The sequence below is a fragment of the Macrobrachium rosenbergii genome, chromosome 47 (assembly GCF_040412425.1).
Source record: "Macrobrachium rosenbergii isolate ZJJX-2024 chromosome 47, ASM4041242v1, whole genome shotgun sequence".
NCBI lineage: Eukaryota > Metazoa > Arthropoda > Malacostraca > Decapoda > Palaemonidae > Macrobrachium > Macrobrachium rosenbergii.
This window is the reverse complement of record NC_089787.1, coordinates 25,879,782-25,903,123: the sequence shown is the minus strand read 5'-3', so window position 1 is coordinate 25,903,123 and position 23,342 is coordinate 25,879,782. Positions and strand designations below refer to the sequence as shown.

Here is a 23,342-nt window from a genome sequence, read left to right as displayed (position 1 = left end):
CGTATCCCATAGGATGGGGGTGAGTCATAAAAGGTCAAAGGTGGTGACTCTCTCTCTCTCTCTCTCTCTCTCTCTCTCTCTCTCTCTCTCTCTCTCTCTCTCTCTTTGAAGTAAAGCCAGAAGTCCTGATTAAGCCAATCCCCTATCTCTCAGGCAGTGACTCAGGTGATGATTCTCTCTCTCTCTCTCTCTCTCTCTCTCTCTCTCTCTCTCTCTCTCTCTGTCTGTGTGTCTGTCTCTCTGTAATCAAACCAAAAGTTCACATTCAGGTATCCTCTGTCTCTCTCAGGAAGTGATTCAAGTGATGATTCATCCTCTCTCTCTCTCTCTCTCTCTCTCTCTCGTCATTCCCCTTTAGCTAGTAATCCGCTATCCCTTATAATCCATCCCCCCCCCCATATCCATTGTATGTAATTCCTCTTTCAATTACCCGTTGACATTGCCTGTCGTGAAGGGGGGGAAAAGCCCCCCCCTCCACCAACCCCGATTTCCCCTTTTTGATAGATGGTACCTGGAAACACCCCCCCCCCCCGTCCCTGCTTTTATTTTCCGAATTTCACCCCTTTTCTGGTTGATGGTGGCTGAGTGAGCAAGACCTGGAAACCACCTGGTCATTTTTTGTTTCATCTCTCTCTCTCTCTCTCTCTCTCTCTCTCTCTCTCTCTCTCTCTCTCTCTCTCTCTCTCTCTCTCTTTGTAGAATAAAGGCGAAAGATCATGCACTCCGTTGTTTCATTCTTCGTGGCATATATATATATATATATATATATATATATATATATATATATATATATATATATATATATATATATATATATATATATATATATATTTATATTTATATTTATATATTATATTTATATATAAATATAATTTATATATATATATATGTATGTGTGTATGTATGTATGTATGTATAGATATATACGCGCATAATTACAATCGTAAATCGTTTCTTTTATTGTCATGCAAGCGTCACCTTTAATTCCTGATGGTATCGCATCCTTCCTGTACATTTGAGCATCCATGACAAAGGGAACTCATTGATAATTACCCGTAATCCTTATTGGACTTTACAAATTAGAATCAAGTTTTAGAGCATTACCGGATTAGCGTTATGATACTAGCTCTTTTCATCTCTTAATTATGTTTTTGCTAATTACTTCTCCCGTCTTTGTTTTTCTTTCCATGAGTTGGTTACCGAATAGTTAATCATCAGTTATGTGATTTTTTGCTGTTTTATTTCTTATCGTTATCCTTGTCTTTGCTTTTCATTTATTTTATTTTCAGTTAATTTATATGATATATATATTTTTTTCGTAATTGTCACCTTGTTCTAATCGTTTATACTCGTTTGATATTTCATTTACTTATTTTTTTCATTCTTGACTCATTCCTTATTTATCTTATGAAAATTTTTGTTTTCTTTAAAAGAAAACTATTGTGCCGGCTTTGTCTGTGAGTCCACACTTTATTCTGTCCGCGCTTTTTCTGTTCAGATCTTAAAAACTACTGAGGCTAGAGGGCTGCAAACTGGTATGTTGATCACCCACCCTCCAGTCATCAAACATACCAAATTGCAGCCCTCTTAGCCCCAGGTGTTTTGATTTGATTAAAGGTTAAAGTTAGCCATAATCGTGCTTCTGGCAACGATATAGAATAGGCCACCACCGGGCTGTGGTTAAAGTTTCACGGGCCGCGGTTCATGCAGCGTTATACCGAGACCACCGAAAGATAGATCTATTTTCGGTGGCCTTGATTATACGCTGTACTGAAAACTCGATTGCGCCGAAGACACTTCGGCGCATTTTTTACTCGTTTGTTGTAAATTCGTATTTCAGTTTCATCAAGGCTACTTTTGTGTAATCTTAATTATTGTGTAGGAAATAATTCGGATTACACAAGAGCAGCGAAGATAAATTTGGTGGGATTTTACAACAAACAAGTAGAGAATTAACTGAAAATGATGAAATAAATAAAAAGCAATGAAACGGAGAATGATAAGATATGAAATAACAAAACATAAATTATTCCTTCCTCCCTTTTAAGTCGATAAATTTCCGATCTCTTATACTTTTTTTTTTATTTTTAGAAGTCATTCATTCGAAATCTCATTGACTCAGCTTGTAATGATGGATGGTTCCTTCATCAGTATTTGACAGGAAATAATTGCCGTTTGTTTGGTGTAGCTAATTGGGCAGTTTGGCGGAAGCCTCGATACGTGGCTGCGATTACGTTTTTTTTTTTTTTTTTTTTTTTTTTTTGTCTTCGATTACTCTCTACCTTTTTTTATTAACGCTGCAGTTTTATCATGAGTTCAGGAACATAAATCATCTTGTCGGATTATCTTTGTGTTAATTCTCTCTCTCTCTCTCTCTCTCTCTCTCTCTCTCTCTCTCTCTCTCTCTCTCTCTCTCTCTCTCTCTCTCTAGTCACTGAAGTTTAGTCTAAGACCGTATCATCGGTTCCTCACTCTTTCTTGTCGCTTGAGTTTAATTACAGATTATCGTTATGTTAATAATCTCTCTCTCTCTCTCTCTCTCTCTCTCTCTCTCTCTCTCTCTCTCTCTCTCTCTCTCTCTCTCTAGTTATTTTGTCAGTCATCGGCTTCCACAATTTCTTGTTGCTGGAGTTTAATAACAGGTCCTCTCTCTCTCTCTCTCTCTCTCTCTCTCTCTCTCTCTCTCTCTCTCTCTCTCTCTCTCTCTCTCTCTCTCTCTCTCTCTCTCTTTGTGCCGTTATCTTTATCCGATATTCTGTAGACATTTTTCTTGCACTTGATTTTCGACGTTTGATCTCGACCCAAAACTTGACTTTTGTCGTCTCTTTCGGGACTAACACATTTATCATGTCTTTTTACCTCCTCTTTCTCATCGTCCTTTTTAGTCTTTGTTCCTTTTCTCCTTACCGTTTCTTCTCTTTTTTTTTTTAGCTCTCTCCCTCGCGGAGAACCTTCCCTTTCCCCTCCCTTCCATTTCTCTTTACTGCTTTTTTCCTCTTATCTTTTGCTTAGCTTCCTTTGAAGTCAGTTTCTTTTCCTCTCTTTGCTTAGCTCTTTTATTCTTCTTCCCTTATCTCCCTTCGGCTTTCATCTGTTTCCTTAATTCTTAATTCTTTCTCTCTCATTTTGCTCACTTCTCTTCCTTCTACTGCGTTCGTCCTTGTTTCTTCCCGTTAATCTTCGTCTCGTTTTCTTCTTAATTATCCTCTATTCTTCCTTTCCTTCACTTTTCTCATCCCCTGCACCTCTTTCATCACTCACCCATTCCAGTCTTTCTCTCTAACCCTTTGGTTCCCATTCCTTCTGTCAATTCCCTCTCCTCTTTCAAACTTTCCATTCCTTTCCTAACCATCCTCCTCGCCCATTCTTCCCTTCCATCCTTTTTACTCCGTCCACGCCTCTCTTTTCCCTCCCTTTCCCCCCCTTCCCCCCATCATCTCACTCTCTTCCATCTCTCCCACAGCCCTATGTGGAAAAGGAAGTCGAATTGTCACACCGATGTGTCATTCATTTCTTTTGAAATCGAGTTTTCCCCTTTCGTCTCTTTCAACTGTCGTCACAATTCATTCTCGCTTGATTTATCTCTTGATGTCTTCTCCGGTTGGCAGACACTTCCTGGTGAGGATTTCTGGACGTTGTTATCCTTGGATATCCGTTTCAGCGGGTAATCCTTTTCCGCGAAGTCTGTTGCTGAACGTTGTTATCCGTGGATGTTCATTCTGCTGGGTGATGCTTCGCTATAATGTCTGTTTTTGAAACCTGTTGACCGTGGATAGTTATACCACTGGATAATCTTGAAAGAGTCTGCTTCTGAATCTGTTATCCTAGGATAGTGATTGCTCTGGATTATATATTTTGTTATAAAATTTATGTCTGAACACCACTAATATCCATGTCTAAACCTGTATTAATCTCATCTTTTTACATAAACTCTATTTCTGCAGGTATATATTTTACGATATCTATTTCAGTTTGTTATACATCGGGATTAAGTATTTCGTGATCCTATTATCCAAGGATATCAATTCCGTTGGAATATCTTTTCTTTTAAAAAGTCCATTTCTGAATTATTTTCACCTTGGATATCCATTTTAGATGTGGTCGTTCTATACGACATCTTATGTGATTTTAGTTATTGAAGGGTATTCAGTGAAACAGAATAATAATCTCTCTCTCTCTCTCTCTCTCTCTCTCTCTCTCTCTCTCTCTCTCTCTCTCTCTCTCTCTCTCTCGTTGTTATGCTAAAAACAGTTTTATTTATCTTTCCAGAATCTTTTCATCAGTTTTTCCAGTATTGGAACTCCAATCAAATCTTTACTTCTGCAATCTCTTTCAGGACTAACACATTTATCACGATTTTTTGGCCTCTGCTTTGTTCATAGTCTTTTTATTCTTTTTTTGCAATTTTATCTTCCCATATCTCTTTTCGTTAGTTTGTTTTTTGTTTTCGATTACATTTGTTTTTTTGTTCTGAATTACATTACTTCACGTTGTTATCAAAGGTTGTTATCCCACTGTATGGAATTATTTTCGGAAGGGTGTTATTCATTTATATCTGTTGTTAATCAGTTGTCATTGTGGGTGATGTTTATTTTTTATATCTGTTCTTAATCAGTTACCATTGTGGATAATGCGTATTTCTAATAATTGATGTAATTGAAGTTTTATTATATTGTAGGTTTGTCATTTTAAATCTCACCTACGCAAAAAGACGAGGTCGCATTGTAAGTAACTTTGGGCGAATCAAAAATCGCGTAAAATATATGCGAATTATTTCATTTGAAGGCCGACGGGGTCAAGCAATTCGATGCACCTCATCTAGTCAGAAAGTGAAGGAAAGCGACAAGAAGAGGGGAAGGAATATATTAGTAGTCTAGTTTTAGTTATCTGTAAAAGAAAACTATTTTGCCGTCTTTGTCTGTCTGTCCGCACTTTTTCTGTCCGCCCTCAGATCTTAAAAACTACTGAGGCTAGAGTGCTGCAAATTGGGATATTGATCATCCACCCTCCAGTCATCAAACATACCAAATTGCAGCCCTATAGCCTCAGTAGTTTTTATTTTATTCAAGGTTAAAGTTAGCCATAATCATGCTTCTGGCAACGACATAGACCAGGCCACCACCGGGCCGTGGTTGAAGTTTCATGGGTCGCGGCTCATACAGCATTATACCGAGACCACCGAAAAATAGATCTGTTTTCGGTGGCCTAGATTATACGCCGTGCAGAAAACTCGTTTGCGCTGAAGAAACTTCGGCGCATTCTTCACTTGTTTTTATTTTGACACCCTCTTAAGATACTGCGAGGTATCACAAGTTAGTCCCTCAGAAATTTTCATTAACCCAAAAGTCAAACAATCATTATTTTATAGTGTTTCTTGAATTCCAGGACGCTTGTCGGTGTCTCGGCTGTTTGCATACAATTACGTCGGCGGTCCACGATTGGGTCTGGTCCTTTTTCGTCCGGAAATTGGTTTATGTTCGGAAATGCGTCCAACAGTTTTAGCGTTTTTTTTTTTTTATACAAACTTGGTGCGAAAGCAATCATTGATTTCGATTAAGGCTGTTTGTGTTTCCTGTCGGTTCTGCTCTTCTGTTTTGGTTTTTTGTTTTTCCAGTGATCGATAAGAGATGATTTCGACTTGTTTTTACCACATAAATGAAATCTGTTTTTGTTTTCTAAGCACAGAAGACACTTTTTTCTCACATGATATGAAATTTTTTTTTTTTTTTTTACACGGAAGACACTTTCTCACATAAACGAAATATGTTTCTGTTTTGTTTTTTCTAAATGCGGAAGACACTTTTTTCACATAAATGAAATATGCTTTCGTTTTGGCTTTTCTTAGCATGGAAGACTTTTGTTTTTTTAATTAAATGAATTTTTTTTTTTTTTAATTGCGGAAGACACTTTTTTCACATAAATGAAATATGTTTTCGTTCTGGCTTATCTAAGCATGGAAGACATTTTTTTTTTTAATTAAATGAAATCTAGTTTTGATTTTTTTTTAAGCACGGAAGACACTTGTTCTTTTTTATTAAATGAAATCTGTTTTTGTTTTGGCTTTTCTAAGCACGGAAGACTTATTTCCACCACAAATTAATCTAGTTTTATTTTAACGTATTTTATGACGCTGATCATGATACAGAGCCAGTGATTTTTCATCGCCCTGGGGGAGGCGCGAACCCGCGACATCTGAGTGGCATACGACGGCACTAACCACTATACCAGCGGACCAGCTAGTGGTTCGAAATTCGTGAAAATATTTTACGGAAAAAAAAAAAAAAAAAAAAAAAAACTCTGGATCGTCTTTTATTTTTGTACCTTGAAACATATGAAACAGAATGAAAATACACGAGGGTATATGGTAATATGAGAGGAAATATTAGGATTATTTTCATTGACTGAAATTCCGTAAATGCTTCTCATAAAACCACGTGAAACTCCCGGGTAAAATTTCCAACATATGTTAAATGCTGCTTACTTTTTTTATATACTTTCTTTTCGTATGATTTCTACTTAAAACGTTCCGCCTTGTTTCTAGGTGGAATAATGTATAATTTTTCCCCTGTCCTTTGTTTCTTAAATTTGGTGAATTACCGCTCAGAAAATCACGTCACGTTTGTATGTTGAATCAATATAAGGTTTCCTCGTTGACTATACCGTATGCCCCTAAGGGGGATAGTGCCGTCAGTGCACCTCATGCGGTGTACTGTAGGCATTACTTAAGGTTCTTTGCAGTGTCCCTTCGGCCCCTAGCTGTAACCCCTTTCGTTCATTTTACTGTAACTCCTTTCATATATCTCTCTTCCATCTTGCTACCCACCCTCTCCTAACATTTGTCAAGGTGTAACAGGAGGAAAACTATGCGAGGTTTTCCCCCTGTTACACCTTTCAAGCCCTTCTACTCTCAATTTTCCTTTCAGCGCTGAATGACCTCACAGGTCCCAGTGCTTGGCCTTTGGCCTAAATTCTATATTCCATTCTATTCCATTCCTTAAGGTTCCAGATTTTACTATGAATTTTACTCGACTTATCTTCTTGATCCGTTCATCATATTCCAGTTCTGGTTATTTCAATTCTTGGTAGTGGAAAGGCCTGAAATAAAGTATCTTTGAAGATTATTATTTTTTTTTAATTATAGTCTATCGTTCCGGCATTAAAAACATGAAGGCCTTTTTTAAAATCAGTGAATTAAGAACATGCGCGTCAAAGCCAGCTGTGCGGACCCAGACATTTCTCTTTTGCCTTATGTTTAGATAAATTGGCTTGTCAAATTATGTCGTCGGTGTTTCAGTGCTTGTCAGTTGTTTCATGTTAATGCATTTTGCTGCATTTGCGTATGTTTATTTATCGCTGAGTATATGTATTAATTTTGTTTGTGTATCGCTGTGTATATGTATTCATTTTGTTTGTGTATCGCTGTGTACAGTATATGTATTCATTTGAAGACTGAATGACGCAAGAAAGTCCGGCCCATTCACACGAGAAAGGTGTAAGTTCACACGTAAAATTTTAAGCGTGAGAGAGAGAGAGAGAGAGAGAGAGAGAGAGAGAGAGAGAGAGAGAGAGAGAGAGAGAGAGAGAGAGAGAGAATTCATCTTTCTTCAACAGGAAAAATGTAAGTTCACACGTTAAATTTCAAGAGAGAGAGAGAGAGAGAGAGAGAGAGAGAGAGAGAGAGAGAAGAGAGAGAGAATTCATCTTTCTTCAACAGGAAAATGTAAGTTCACACGTTAAATTTCAAGAGAGAGAGAGAGAGAGAGAGAGAGAGAGAGAGAGAGAGAGAGAGCCTGTCCATCGTTTTTAAACAGGGAAATTGTAAGTTCACATGTAAAATTTCAAGCGAGAGAGATAGAGAGAGTGTGTGAGAGAGTAGAGAAAGGTAGTCAGTCCGTTTCAATGCGTGGCTATGGCTGGCATCCCCCAAAACCACAATAAACAACCAAACACACACACACACACAAATACACAAATACACACAGACACAGACACACACGATGTTGGTAGTTATCTGTTGCGCCCTTTGATGTGCAGAGACCCGGCGATTCACGCCTCAATGGCTTCATAAGGGAGCGATGTTGTGCCTCGCTATGGACTCTTGACAAGGGACGGATGGCTGCCCGCCCGGGTGACTGGCTTAGTCCGTCCACCCGCGTGGGGATCACGCGAGTCAATTTTTTTTTTTTTTTTTTTTTTCATTTTCTGTGTTTGTGTGTGTGTGTGTGTGTGTGCGCGCGCGCGCTTGGTGATCTTCACCATAAACATTGCATTTGAAGTATTTCTAAGAAACAGTAATTTTATACAACTCAGAATTTTTTTTTCTCTCTCTCTCTCTCTCTCTCTCTCTCTGGGTGTGTGTGTGCGTGTGTGTGGTAAGCTTCACCGTAAACATTGCATTTGAAGTAATTCTAAGAAACAGTAATTATAACAACTTGGAAATTCTCTCTCTCTCTCTCTCTCTCTCTCTCTCTCTCTCTCTCTCTCTCTCTCTCTCTCTCTCTCTCTCTCTCTCTTTGAGGTACCAACGATGTACAGGGTTCTTTGTTTGCTTTGTGGAAGGGCCGGGGGGGGGTGAGTGTCGGCGTCCGACGTAAATGTTAATTTATTTATTTTGAGGGACTATGGACGTCAATCGTATAAAATACTGTTTTTATTTTGACGGGCTACCGGCTATGTATTTACTGAAAACAGTTTGATTTTGATGGACTTGTTCCCTGGTCTGTAGGGTAATCTACTTATTTTCAAGCACAAGCAACTTCAGGGTTATACACAAAACTGTTCTTTGAGATGCCATCCTTTTTCAAACGACGGGACATAGTATTTATTATAGATTATTGTAGATTATTATTGATTTACAGGATTTATTATAGATTATTATAGATTTATAGGACAGTATGTATATTTTCTGGAATCACCGACGCCAGACTTGCTTAAAACTGTTTTCCTTGTTGCGGGGGGTGGGGGGGGGAGGTAGTCATGCTTATAGGAATCGGTGTTGACTTTGACAGACTCAAGGTGTTTGAATTACAGGTTACATTATTCGAGTACTTTATTGCGGGGAACCATCGTTGTCCAGTCTAATGATGCTGTATTATTCGTAGGGACGAACGATGTCCAATCTACAGGATACTGTACTTATTCAGAAGAACTATTGTTCCCCAGCCCACATTAATATCTACAGTATTCTGCCCTAAAATGGAAAACTGCAGTATCTGCAAAATTTTCGAAACTGAGATGCGCCACCTATTGGGCTCGTGAAACACTAATACACAATTTACTGCATTTTCAAAATGATTCTTCAGTGCTTTCCACGAGTATTTAGGTGGGTCCCATTTGCAGTATCTGCAAAATCAGTAGTAAGGCAAGGGAGTATCAACCATTTTTCTCAGTTTTGTATTTTTGCACATACTGCTGTCTTCCATTTTAGGGCAGTATTGATGTAGGTACCTTGCAGCTGCTGACTTATCGGCCTCTTTATTCCGTAGGATCATCGACGAGCTTACCCAGAGTATATTGTGTTAATTTTTTTTTTCGTAGCTTTTTGAGAGTAGTGGACGACACAGTATAGATGACCGAGGTACAGTACAATGCGAGATTTGTATCTGTATTGTGTTTCATTTTGGAAGACCCTCACAGACTTATGGTGTATGGTACTAGCACTATACGTTAGTTCTTACTTTGTATTGTGTGTGTGTTGGGCACAGGGCGGGGGAGGGGCGTGTCTGTGTGTGTGTGTGTTTTTTTTTTTTATTTTAGTGGCAAACTTCCGTATCCCATCTTTTCCTCTCCTTTTCACTTGCGTTATTCATTCTTTTCCGTTCCCTTTCCTTTATTCCTTTTCCTTTTTTCCTCCCTCCCCCCCGCTTAGTTTTCCTTTCGGTAACGAAGTGAAGGCGGTTTTTTCCTATTTTACCCATCCTGTTGATAGCGAAGTTAACGAACCACCGACACTTTTTTTTTCTCCCCGAATTCATGGATGAGTAGGTTTTTTTTCCAGCGTGTCCGACGTACTTTCATTTCGTCAGCAATCCCATTTTCGCCAGTGCTATCATTTTTTTTCCATTTTTAAGCATTTGTAGTTTTTCCCGATATTTTGACTTTTCCAATTGAGTGAACTTTGCACTTTAGGCTTAAGCTTTCTTTTTCACAGTGAAATGCTGACGAGTTTTCGAATTTACATTCAAATAGTCGAGTGTGTTTTTTTTTTTTTTTGTGTGTTTTTTCATCATCTATGGCATGGCTGACTTCATTGGAGTTCAGGAAATTTATTAAGTTTACTGCGGACTTTATCGTTTTGGTAGAAGGCAGAAGTAAAAACTTGACACGAGTTACGGTTGATTATCAGAGTATTTAACTTGAACTAAGCGGACTTCAGCTGTGAATTTGGAAGGTGTTCCAAAATCTTATTGTTGTAGCAAAATCCAGTTTTCGTAAGTTAAGCGTGTTTTAGTTTTCTGTAGAAGAAAACTATTGTGCCGGCTTTGTCTGTCCGTCCGCACTTTATTCTGTCCGCACATTTTTCTCTCCACACTTTTTCTGTCCGCCCTCAGATCTTAAAAACTACAGAGGATAGAGGGCTGCAAATTGGTATGTTGATCATCCACCTCCAGTCATCAAACATACCAAATTGCAGCCCTCTAGTCTCAGTAGTTTTTATTTTATTTAAGATTAAAGTTAGCCATAATCGTGCTTCTAGCAACGATACAGGATAGGCCACCACCGTGCCGTGGTTAAAGTCTCAGTGGCCGCCGCTCATACAGCATTATACCGAAACCACCGAAAGATAGATCTATTTTCGGTGGCCTTGGTTATACGCTGTAGCGACATTACAGAAAACTCGTTTGCGCTGAAGAAACTTCGGTGCATTTTTTATTTGTTTTTATGCTGACTAAATTAAGCACGAGAGATTTGTTACAGACTTTTTTTCCAATATAGTAAAGACCAAAAGTTAAAACGCATTTGCATGTATTTATTTTTTATGCTAAAGGAATTTTATTAAGGAAACGATAACTTTTATTAATTGTTTAGTGTATTTACGCATATTTAGTCTCCTTGCTGAGGGAACTTTATTGTAAATGCATTTGCGTATATTTTTTCCTTCAGATTGAACATGAATTTTCGATCACTTTTTACAAACCCAGTTGCATATATTATTTTCCTAGCGGAGTAAACTTTATTACAATCTCATTAACATGTATTTATTTTCCATGCCGAATGAACATTAATCCAAACTCAAAAAAAGGCAAGGACTTTATTAAGGGAAAGAGCAAACTAAAGCACTGCCGACGAAGTCGAGAGAGAGAGAAATTTCACGCCTTTTTATCAGAGCGTTTCATATGTCAAGGGTTTTTACTCACCTTTCCTCAAGGGAGATTTTAGTGGTTCATATATCTTGGTTTTTACGCTGCTCTCCTAAAGAGGGCGAGTTGGGGGCGGGGGTGAGGGGAGGGTGGATTCATGCCCCCCTGAATTTATACCCTTTCTTGCCTTCACCAGGTTGAAATAATGGTCCTAAGAATTTCTCTCTCTCTCTCTCTCTCTCTCTCTCTCTCTCTCTCTCTCTCTCTCTCTCTCTCTCTCTCTCTCTCTCTCTAAATCTACCTTCCCTCGCTCTCCCTCGAGCGTATTAAGTAGATTTGCTGAGCAGTAATGTCATACTTTTATTTATTTTTTTTAGAAACATTCTTTGTTCTTACACTTGACTACTTTATTTTGTTTTCATGTATTTTTGTAGAAGTTTTTCCATTATTATTATTATTATTATTATTATTATTATTATTATTATTATTATTATTATTATTATTAGTTTAGACCTCCTTCCATTATTACCCTCGTCCTCCCACTGTGTCACTCATTTTTCTTTATTTTCCTATTTCCTTCTTTCCATTTTTAGTTTGTTGTGTATTCTTTTCTTGCTATTCTTCCTGTGAAGATAAATGCGAGTGGTCCAGTGACAAGGTAATGGAGATTGTTCTTGTACCTGTTTGCCGTCAGGTATTTTTCCCGTTGGTTAGCAGTGATGTGTTAATAGTTTTTATGCTGAAGCTTATTTATGGAAAGAAGTATTATTGTTTTAGTAACCTGAAACGTTTTTGTGTTTATTTCATTTTCAGACGCAGTTTGTTTTATTGTTTTGTATTTTTTCAGTTCCAACAATATTTTCGAAGTTCTATTTTGCTTGTTTAGGGCCTTTGTAAGTTTGTTAGGTTAGGATATTTTTTAAATTTTTTTATATATTTTTTCTACCTCGTATTGCTCTTTAATTTAAAATGAGTGTGTATGTGGAAGTATGATGATATTCTAAGTTTTATATCGGAATAAACCATCAACGAGAAAGACCGTATTTTTAATTATGGATTTGGATCATATTATGGTCGATTGAGTTCACTCATCCATTTTATGGATTTTAATCTCTTTAAAATAAGATCGGTACAGAAAAACATTATTTATTTGTTAAGGATAAATGAGATAAGTGTTTACTGAAAAAATACATTTTCGTGTATAATCTTAAGAAGTGCTGATGAAAGGTTGATTATGATTTTTGTTGTAAAAGTTCTTGAATTCTCCCGATTATTGTAAGGCCAACCCTGTCAGATTACGGGAAATTTGGTTTCAGTCTTTTTCCGAGTGATTTTCCATGCGAAATGGACAAACTTTTTAGTGGTAAATGTAAATCAATGTGTATGGTTCGGTGATTTCAACACAACCATTGGATGGTAATCTCGATAATATGTATCTTTCTTTTTTCAAAGTTATTTGTAATGGTAAATGCGTAATATTTGCGCAGTTCTCATTCTAATTAGACAAACGATGTACATTTAATTATGGGAAAATGGAATAGTATCGTGTTTCTTTTTCAGGTAATCAGTATATTCGGTACTTAGCATTTTTTTCCAATCTAAACTCACTGTTCACCCGTGCTCTGAGTAAATTATTCCAGCTTAGCCAAATGAAAGGATTTTTGTTATAATCCCAAAGGACTCGATCATTAGCCTCACTCGGTGCCACCTCCGATCCACTTTATTTGAATATGGATTAGGGTAAAAACCGAGATATGGTCACACATCCTCTCATTATCGCCTGAAACCTTTATATTATTCTTTATTATTGTATACTAGAATAAGAAGGGAAATCTGATTTCTTTAAAAATAGCACCGAAGTCTTACGCAATGAAAGTCTGTCCAACTTCTGGGGAAGTGATAAACCTTGCTATTTAAATAGGTAGATTTTAGTAATAAATGGAAAGAAAAACCATAGAATTACGACTGTACGATTCATTCCACCCTCCCCCCCCCACCCCCACACACACATACACACTTTTTAGGGTTCATTTTCTGACAGCTCAACATATACGAACACAGATGACTGATAGTCAATATTCGTTTTGCATCCTACCGGATACGCCAATCTCCTCTTGCTCACGGTGAAAATCCAAAACTCTACGGTAAACGCGCGATGGATTTCACTAACTTGTTTCGCGGGTGGGTTGTCTCTGAATATTCATGCGATGGTAATGTGAACGAAAGTTACTCCATCAAAATATATTAAGTATTTGGCCTATGTAAAGCGCAGATTTTGATTTATTAAGGAGTGTGGAAAGCCTGATTATTGAGTTAAGGCGGGTGGAAATTGCTAGGGGCGCAAATACGATTGACTGTAGTGGGATATCATAGAGAGTGCGAATCTGTAGTGGAATGATTCGTTTGTATATCCTAAGTAAACTTTGAATTCTCTTTGATTACTTTTAACGCAATACATGAAATCTTATAGTATTTTCTTTAAACAATACATCTATGATGGAAGTTTATTGTTCTTGATTTTGGATTTTAATTTTTTTCAACTTTTGTCACATATTTTTTCAAATTTATATAAATTATTTTATTTCTTTTGTATTTCACAACATTGAAACTTTTAAAACTTTTGGCAATAGATAAGTCTTTCGTGTTTAAACTTTTGGCAGTAAATAACCCTTCCGTGTTCCTCTGTTGCAGGGCCAGAGTTTTCCGAAGTGCCGACTAATGTCACTGTAGTGTTGGGTCAGCCGGCTACGCTGAGGTGCAGTGCCACGGGGAACCCTCCCCCGAGGGTGGTGTGGCACTCCCGAAAGACGGGCCGCGTCAAGCCAGATGCAAGTGAGTAGAATTATCCGTGAGGTTTAGTTTATTTGTATACATTTTTTACAAGGTGTTTTGTTTATTGTAAAGGTGGGTGTCATTTTTTTTTACTGTGTGTTGATGTATGTTTTTGGAATAATTTGTGTTATCATGAGATAATGAGGTGGTGTTGCGTGGTCTTATATTATTTTTTTTATCTTAATTTTTAACGTTTTAGTTTTATTCTTTTCCTATGATCCATGTTTTGCACTCCGCTGTATTATTTGTTATCGAAATAAATTGCTTCTGTGATGATCAGTAAATTGAGGTAAGAGACTTAAAAAAGGCTTAACTGTTTCTTCATTGTCGAAGATAACATAACTATTAGTTTAGTGTGTCAGTAATGTACCTAAGATTTTTCCCTGGGTATTAAAACGTGTTTTGGTCGTTATTAAAACTTATCCCGTACTACAGTGTAAATTTGTATTATGGAAATGCCTGCTGTTATGATTTCGTTTGAAATCAAATTGAAAAATTTAATACTGGATAGGAAAAATGTTGAAAGTATTGTTTCTGTTATAAATATTCAGAGGAATAATTGTGAGACTTGTTCAAGAACCAGTTTCCTTAATTTGACTTGACAAGGCAGTAGGCCTCTCTTCGATGTAACTGTCAGAAGAATTAGTTTTATTCCAGCAAATAATTTTTAAAGGTAAGATTACTGTGTCCCCGGTTTAATATAAATATATAAAGTAAAAGTAAGTGTTTGCGATTTTCATATTCTTTAATCGTACATTTTTGATAACTATTCTTTTTTGCCTAAAAATATTTTCCTTCAGGGAAGGACCATTGGTGTTCTTTTCATATCATCGCTGCCACTGTTACACGAGCATTCTCTTTTTCATGTAAGTTCCCTTTCCTCTTATTTCTGGCGTCTCCTCTTTTGTTTCCTCGAAGTAAACAATAGCAGGAATCTCTTTTGTTTCTCGTGTATTAATAAAGCACTATGCACGGTGCATCTCCCTTGATCTTTGCCGTTGGTGTGCATTTAATGTGTGCTGTGTTGGAGAGAGAGAGAGAGAGAGAGAGAGAGAGAGAGAGAGAGAGGGGGAGGGGGTTTTTTCATTGATGTCCATCTCTTTCATGGGATCTTTATCTCCATGTCTTTTTGTGTATGTATGGTTGTCCATCTCTTATCTCTTACATGTGATCTTGTTTGATTTACTCTCTCTCTCTCTCTCTCTCTCTCTCTCTCTCTCTCTCTCTCTCTCTCTCTCTCTCTCCGTTTCCCCTCCATTTATCACCCTTTTGTTTTTTCCCTCCGCTATCTCTCTCTCTCTCTCTCTCTCTCTCTCTCTCTCTCTCTCTCTCTCTCTCTCTCTCTCTCTCTCTCTCTCTCTCTCCCCTTTTACGGGGCGAGATTAAAAAAGAAGAAAACACCTGAAGCTTCCTAGGTATGGAGGTTCATCCATCAAAATTATTTAGACTGTTAATTGCCACGGGGGTGTTGCTCTCTGCCCTCATCTATTTTCATAGTGGAAGTGGCGACGTTGAGTGTGAAATATTGCGTAGGGAGGATGGGATGGTTTCTTTGATTGTGTGTGTGTGTGTTTGTGTGTTTGTGTTTGCATGGTTCAATTTAGTACTGTGTTTTTTAGGGTGTTGTTGACTTTTTATATGACAACAACCTGAGGTGCCGTGTTGGCTTTCGTGTTTTTATTCGACAGAAAGTATATTTAGTGAAGTATTTAAGTTCGTTGTAGGAAATTGTTATTTGTGTTTAGTTTGCGGTCTTGTCTTATTATTATTATTATTATTATTATTATTATTATTATTATTATTATTATTATTATTACGCTCCATAGAAGCTAATTGTAAATGAGAAAATAATATTTGCGTGGGAGAATTGTACTTTTCAACCGTACTACAATAAACTTACCATTTTTAACAGATATTGTGTTGCATAGTTGACTTAATTTGTATGTCAAGCATTATCAGTACATGCACACACGCACACACACACACACACACACACATATATATATATATATATATATATATATATATATATATATATATATATATATATATATATATATATATATATATATATATTTATATATATATAAATCTGAAAAAAAAATATGAAAAATTAATTTTTGCTCACGTCATTTCTATCCCAACTATTACAGGACATTTTTTTTTCTCTCTACAATTTTTCCTCTAGGTTTATTTGTACTTTTCCCCCCCTATTCATTTCTGATGCAGCGTCGGTGATGAATACACCCCATCAAGGGAATTTGATGACGCGTGTGATGCTCAACATTTCAAATTGAATGTGTACCTGATGAATGAGGGTTCTCGGCCAGAGTTGAATAATGGAAAACGACGAGACCCGATATTTTGTGCCTTTGGAAATGCCAGTGAGTTTGTTACCGGGTATTTATTTTGAATGGGGCATGTTGCCAGGTTTTTTATGCGGAGTGGGTTTTTTTTAGATGCCTGTATATCACAAACTCATCTTTAGGTCATCTCCATTTTCGTGAGATATTTCCCTTTTTAATGGATGGTAACCTCATGGTGTGCTCAAGTTTAGTTTTTCGACTTTCCTGTCCTCTTCATCCAACTTTTTTTTTAATACCATAGCCCTTTTTTTTATCCAGGAATGTTGGTTCTTGGTACCTGATCGTCATCTTGATTTTATTTTCGTTTTAGTAAGGGTTTTTTCGAAAATACTCCCCCCCCCCCCATTTTTTTTTTTTTTGACAAGATACTTAATTATTATACATTGGAAATGCGATTGATGTAGGTGAGAATCTTATATCAATTGTCACCAGTATGTATTAATTCCATAGCTGAATTATTAGTTGAGCTCTTCACTATCTTTTCTTTGTGTAGTCATCCAACTTTTTCCAGTCACTTACTTTTCATTATTTTAAACCTTTTCTCCTATTCATTTTTTCTTCGAAAAGCATCTCAACCCTTCTTTGTCAGTTCTCTCTCATTTTCTCAAATGTTCACCCTTTTCCTCATCTTTTCCTCAAATATTCTCCCTACCTCCAATGCGCTATCTCAGGTAATCTCCTCTCCCCAATTACTTCACCTCTTCAATATTATTTTCGTGCTCCATCCCGCACGCCCCACTCTTTCTCTCTTGCCTTTCAATTACTGTGAAGTTTTCCTGATAATTTTTTCCTGTGATCGAAATTGCGCACTTTAAGGAATTATCTTGCTCTTCGTGAAATAAGAGCTTATTTTCCTTAATCTCTCTCTCTCTCTCTCTCTCTCTCTCTCTCTCTCTCTCTCTCTCTCTCTCTCTCTCTCTCTCTCTCTCTCTCTCTCTCAATATATTAAATATTTTTACTGGCTAGACTGGATTCCCGTTTTATGCAAATATTTCGTCAAAAATATTGTAATTTTTCTACATTTAACGTTTCAGTTTTACTCCAACTGATCTCTCTCTCTCTCTCTCGCTCTCTCAGGACATCTTACAAGGTATCATTGAAAGTCCGTTACAGTGTCAAATACATTTACTGTTCCCTTTGTTATGTACAATATAATCTTCACTAACATTCCTATTTGCAATGTCACTTCACTAACAATCCTATTTACAATATCTCTTCACCAACATTCCTATTTACAATATCTCTTCACCAACATTCCTATTTACAATATCTCTTCACTAACATTCATATTTACAATATCTCTTCACTAACATTCCTATTTACAATATCTCTTCACCAACATTCCTATTTACAATATCTCTTCACTAACATTCCTATTTTCCTTCACATAGCATTTTAATTCCCCCAAGCAAACACTTAGATTTTCCTCCGGCAAGCATTTTCATTTCACCTTATGCTAATTCGCCCCGGCTGGCCACCACCACCCTGTTAGGTGCTACGCCGGGCTTTAGGGGGAGAACTAATTTAAAGTCCAAGTTGTTTTTGGCCCCGGGGCCTTTTTCAGTGCCGAAGTTACTTTGCCTGCTGATGTGTTGGAAGTTAAAAGAGGAACTCGGTTCCTTTTTCGGAGGGCCGTTGATTGGGTCCGACAACAGGTAGGCCAGGTGCAATTAACCAGAGTGGAAGTTTCCATTAGAGGTTTAATTAATAAAGTAAGGTTGCTGCTGAAAAGTATGCGAGAGAGAGAGAGAGAGAGAGAGAGAGAGAGAGAGAGAGAGAGAGAGAGAGAGAGAGAGAGAGAGAGAGAGAGAGGTGAACGGAACTGAAGTAGTGTTGTGGTTTGAGGGATGATGGCACTGTGTGAAGTATGACTCTCTCTCTCTCTCTCTCTCTCTCTCTCTCTCTCTCTCTCTCTCTCTCTCTCTCTCTCTCTCTAGGGTGAAATGAAAGTTTTATAAGTGTAAATCAGTGGCAGATAACATGTGGATTCTATCGAAGTAGGAAAAAGAATAGCGAAACCTCGTTTTAAAGTAGTTTTTTTTTGTGTGTGAAGGGGGGAGATTTAATGGCTGAAACATATTTTTGTAAATGTAACTATGTAAATGAAGAAGTGATAGGTGATTACAAACAAGGATTGAGATTATACTTTTATGGGTATGACTTTGAATTTCTTGTTATTCTGCATTGTTAACGTTACTGCGTTTATTCTTATTTAATATTATAGAATCACGGAGAGAGAGAGAGAGAGAGAGAGAGAGAGAGAGAGAGAGAGAGAGAGAGAGAGAGAGAGAGAGAGAGAGAGAGAGAGAGAGAGAGAGAGAAAGGCTCCATTTGGGAAGCCGGCGCGTTCGTGTCACTACTCTCTGTACATCATCCCTGTACAGGCTTTGTACCCTGCCGTGAGTCTTGGCAGCGCGTCCGTTGATGCTGGGAAAGGTAAACACGAGATAGCTCCATTCTCGCTCCTTTCCTTTGTTATTTGTACTACCCCCCACCCCCACCCTCCCCAACTCCCTATCCCCCCTGACCTGACTCCCTCCGGGCACACGTACATCATTGAACGGGAACATCCTTGTGTGGGATGATATATTGCGCGTAGGTATGTCTTTTCATTTTTTCTCCTTTTTTTTCAATATCTTGACGCTTGAGAATAGTCTTTCTGGCTGGCGAATTCCTTTGTGCAACTCGGAACAAACCTTCCCCCTTCCCCTTCCCCCCTCGACTTCTCTTCAGCTCGTACTTGTCCTCTTCCCTCCCGTCAAGGACGAGTTTCAGACAGAGTCATTATTGGGATTACTCCTTGAGGAGGAGGAGAGCGAGAAAGAGAGAGAGAGAGGGGAAAAAAGTATGAGCGTAGGCACTAACTTCAGTCGAAAGTCGTATCTAGTGCAGGAGCTGGTGCTTGTATTGGCTTAAGAGACATGGAGAAGTTGAAAAGATAACTGGCACTTTCTTTTTTTAATTTATGTGAAAATCAGTAAAAATGAAGAAAGGCTTTTTTTACTAATGTATATCACTGACCACTGCATTTTAATTAAATCTTGACGATTCAATATCTTATTGATATTTTAACTCACTTGGGCTGGAGCTCAGGTATGCTTTTCAGAACAGTGTCTGTACGGGCCAGTGTTATGTCTATATAGCAAAAGGTTTACGTATTTTTGACTTCTGTAGAGCCACTGGAACCGTTTCAGCCGATATTACCAAAAAAGCATCCTTGGGTAAGGATTCAAGTTTAGCTGATACTGACGGTGAAAGAATTTGGGGTTGGGGGTTTAACTTTCCTTGTAGGGCGGAAGAAGGGTATTTCAGAAATAGTGAAACAATAGTGAAGTTATTTTAAGAAATAGTGAAAATTGCGATGGATCATTTTAGATTGTACTGTACAATTAGAGGATCGGAAATTGCAAAACTTAGAACTTAGGAGAAAGCTTCCGTATATAGTGTAGATTGGACAGCAATAAGGGTTCACCGTTTTACACAGGAATATATAGGAATAGTTCTAATCCTATTCACAATTGCAATTGCCACAGGGTGACTGAGGTTAGTAGTGGGACCACGGACCTCTTGTTTTATGAAGTAGAAAATATGTCATGGCATGAGAGAACGTCTCTCTCTCTCTCTCTCTCTCTCTCTCTCTCTCTCTCTCTCTCTCTCTCTCTCTCTCTCTCTCTCTGAGATGTCAGTATCGAAGGGAACCAGATCTTCGTTTAAGGAGCTTGTATATATACAGTATTTTCTGTAGACGATTAAAATCAAACTAAGGAATAAAGGAAAGAAAAACCAAGAAATTAAGTTCTACCAACTTTCGTAACAGGAAAAGGAAATATTAGTACAACTTACCATTTTCTTTGAAAAGTAAAATACCTTCCTTTTACACACACACACACACACACACACACACACACACACACACACACACACACACACACACACACGAAGATCCCATGAATTTGGGGAACACATGAGAAATGAAGTAATCCATTGTTTATCGTTTGGGCTAGCAAAGAATAAAGTTGGAATTGAGAAATTAGGCCTCTCTCTCTCTCTCTCTCTCTCTCTCTCTCTCTCTCTCTCTCTCTCTCTCTCTCTCTCACACACATACACACACTCTCACACACACAAAGCCTTTTGATGTAGAACGTGCTAAAATTCATTTACGAAATGGAGTTCCCAGGAATTAAAATTCTCGAAATAGTTGAGATTTAAAATGCGGTGTCCCTGGAGATGCATATTGTCCTTGCTTCCCACTACCTCCTCGCTTTTTTTTTTCCTTTTTTTCTCTTTTTCAAGTTTCCAGATGTTCGCCTTTATTGTGGAAAGTTCAGGTGAAGGTGTTCTATATTCATTTTGTTTTGTTGATACATTTATTATTATTATTATTATTATTATTATTATTATTATTATTATTATTATTATTATGGGTTAGATTAATTATGTATTGTTATTACTTAGAAGATTTTTATTTTTTTGTGTTATCTTAATTGTCACTTTCATTAATAACTTTTTGCCCTCTTTATTTTTTGTTAGCTGGTATTATTATTATTATTATTATTATTATTATTATTATTATTATTATTATTATTATTATTATTATGGTTTAGATTAATTATGTATTGTTATTACTTAGAAGATTTTTATTTTTTTGTGTTATCATAATTGTCACTTTCATTAATAACTTTTTTGCTCTCTTTATTTTTTGTTAGCCTAATTAAGCAATAAGTTAATTGTGTATTTATTCAGATATTTTGTTATGACTACCAACAATTAATTTCATTGTGGGAGAGATACAAATGCATCCTTTGTGGAGAAAGCAGTTCTTTGCGGTGGGATTGCTCAGACGTGGTGGAGGTTTGCGGTTTCTGAACGCTGTCGTTGGCGGTGGTGCTGTTTCATCTACAGTGTATTGCTGTTATTATTGCTGTTGCTATTGCTGGATGATGTATATTATTTACACTTGTTCTAATATTGAAATTTTTTTTTAGTTATGACTATGATATGATTATCGTCTTCATTATGATACCTTCAAGGTGTAATTTTGTTTGTATATATATATATATGTGTGTGTGTGTGTGTATGATTTATATATATAATTGTATATATATAATATATATATATATATATATATATATATATATATATATATTTATATATACATTTTATATATATATGTATATATTCTCTCATGAATATATCTATTTTAACACATGCCCAAATTCTATCTCATTTCCTCGCAAGAAGCCAGAATGTAAATCTCATATAGTATGCAAAAAAAAAAAAAAAAAAGTTATTTTACTCTTCACTGAAAATTTTCGCTTTTTGCCGAATACCAAAAGAAAATGCTCTTTTCCCGCCGCCATCACTTTTAATTTTCTTTAGGAAAAATTATTTTTTTTTTTTTTTTTTACCCCTGAAAGAAAGTGGCACGTGATTAAGATAAAATGCATTATTGCGGTACTCGTTTTTTGTAACTTTTCAGACTTACTTGACTATTAAGTCAATCTTCATTTTTACCCCGAAAGTCTTTGCGCATTTTACTCGAGTGGAATAGTGTGTGAGTAGAAGGAAAATGACTTTTATTCATTTTTGGTTCCTAAACTCCTCTTGTCGAGTTTTTTTTCTTAGCTGAAGAAGGTAGGTTTTGATTTTAGGTTTTCACTAAAGAGTTTGTGTATGATTTTTTTTAAAGATTTCAAGTGTTTGTGTATTATTTTTTTTTAAGAACTCAAGTGTTTGTGTGTGATTTTTAAAAGATTTTAAGTGTTTGTGAATTTTTTTTAAAGAATTCAAGTGTTTGTGTATGATTTTTTAAAGAATTCATGTGTTTGTGTATGATTTTTTTAAAGATTTCAAGTGGTTGTGTATGTTTTTATTGTGAAGATCTCGAGAGTTTGTGTATGCTGTTGTTGTGGAGATTTCAAGGTGTTTGTGTATGTTTTTGTTGTGAAGATTTCATGTGATTGTGTATGTTTTTGTTGTGAAGATTTCAAGTGTTTGTGAATCTTTTAGATGTGGGGTATTACGTCACTCTTGTTTGTTTAGTATTCCATTGGTTTATCTCATAGTCAATGTATATTTTTACGTCTGTGGTGTTTGTGATTTGAGTTTGTTCACGTGCTTATTGCGACAAGATGAACAGGTAATGAACACAAGTACCAGGCATTAGTCATGACTTATAATCATACACTGTTTCTTAAAAATCAAGGCCTTGTGAGTACATGCTTTTTCCTGTAGCATTTTGTAGCGAATTTTAGGACACGTTTGTTGCAAGGATGCAGCTGGTTGGAAAGACAACACTCCCTTTGCTTCGTCCATCTTTTACTCTGCATTAAAGTTTACAGTCTTGATGCTTCTCTAGGTTTTTATTGCTTGAAGTTGTGTTTGTTGAGGTGTTTCATCATCTGTTGTTTGTTCTGAGGAGTTTTCAGGTGGTGGAAGATGCCACTTCCTGTAGTCGTTTTGTTTCATTTTCTGGTGTTGTTTCTCGCGCGTAACTGGTCCCATTATAGAAATTTTCTCCACTTTTTATCCTCTTTCTTCTTAGTTATTTTAATTGTTTAAAGTGAAGTGGATTTGTGGGGATTACAAGTCATTTCTTTTGCTAGTATCTTAACGGGCTTTAGTTCGTGTCCATGAATTATTGTTTTCTTTTATATAAAAAAACGGATATTCCGCTCCTCAGGTGCAGAAATAGAGAGAAAAGACAGTATTTGTTTTGTTGTGGTTCCTTGTTTCATTCTCAAATGATTATTATATCGAGGGTATTCATATTTTGAGATTGGGTGATTATGAGAAATAACTAGTGGTAATATGCTGTCCAGAGTGTTCATATTTTGGGATTGGG

At 36.8% G+C, this 23,342-nt stretch overlaps 1 protein-coding gene across 4 annotated transcripts in view; it reads left to right on the top strand.

The window, feature by feature from the left end:
* The window catches only part of LOC136830680 (tyrosine-protein kinase transmembrane receptor Ror2-like), a 719,079-nt gene that overhangs the window by 398,550 nt on the left and 297,187 nt on the right, over positions 1–23,342 (top strand). For all 4 annotated transcript variants that reach the window (XM_067090362.1, XM_067090360.1, XM_067090361.1 and 1 more), the window contains exon 4: positions 13,992–14,132. In XM_067090362.1, coding sequence (XP_066946463.1) covers positions 13,992–14,132 — 141 coding nt within the window. The remainder of the gene's footprint in view (positions 1–13,991; positions 14,133–23,342) is intronic.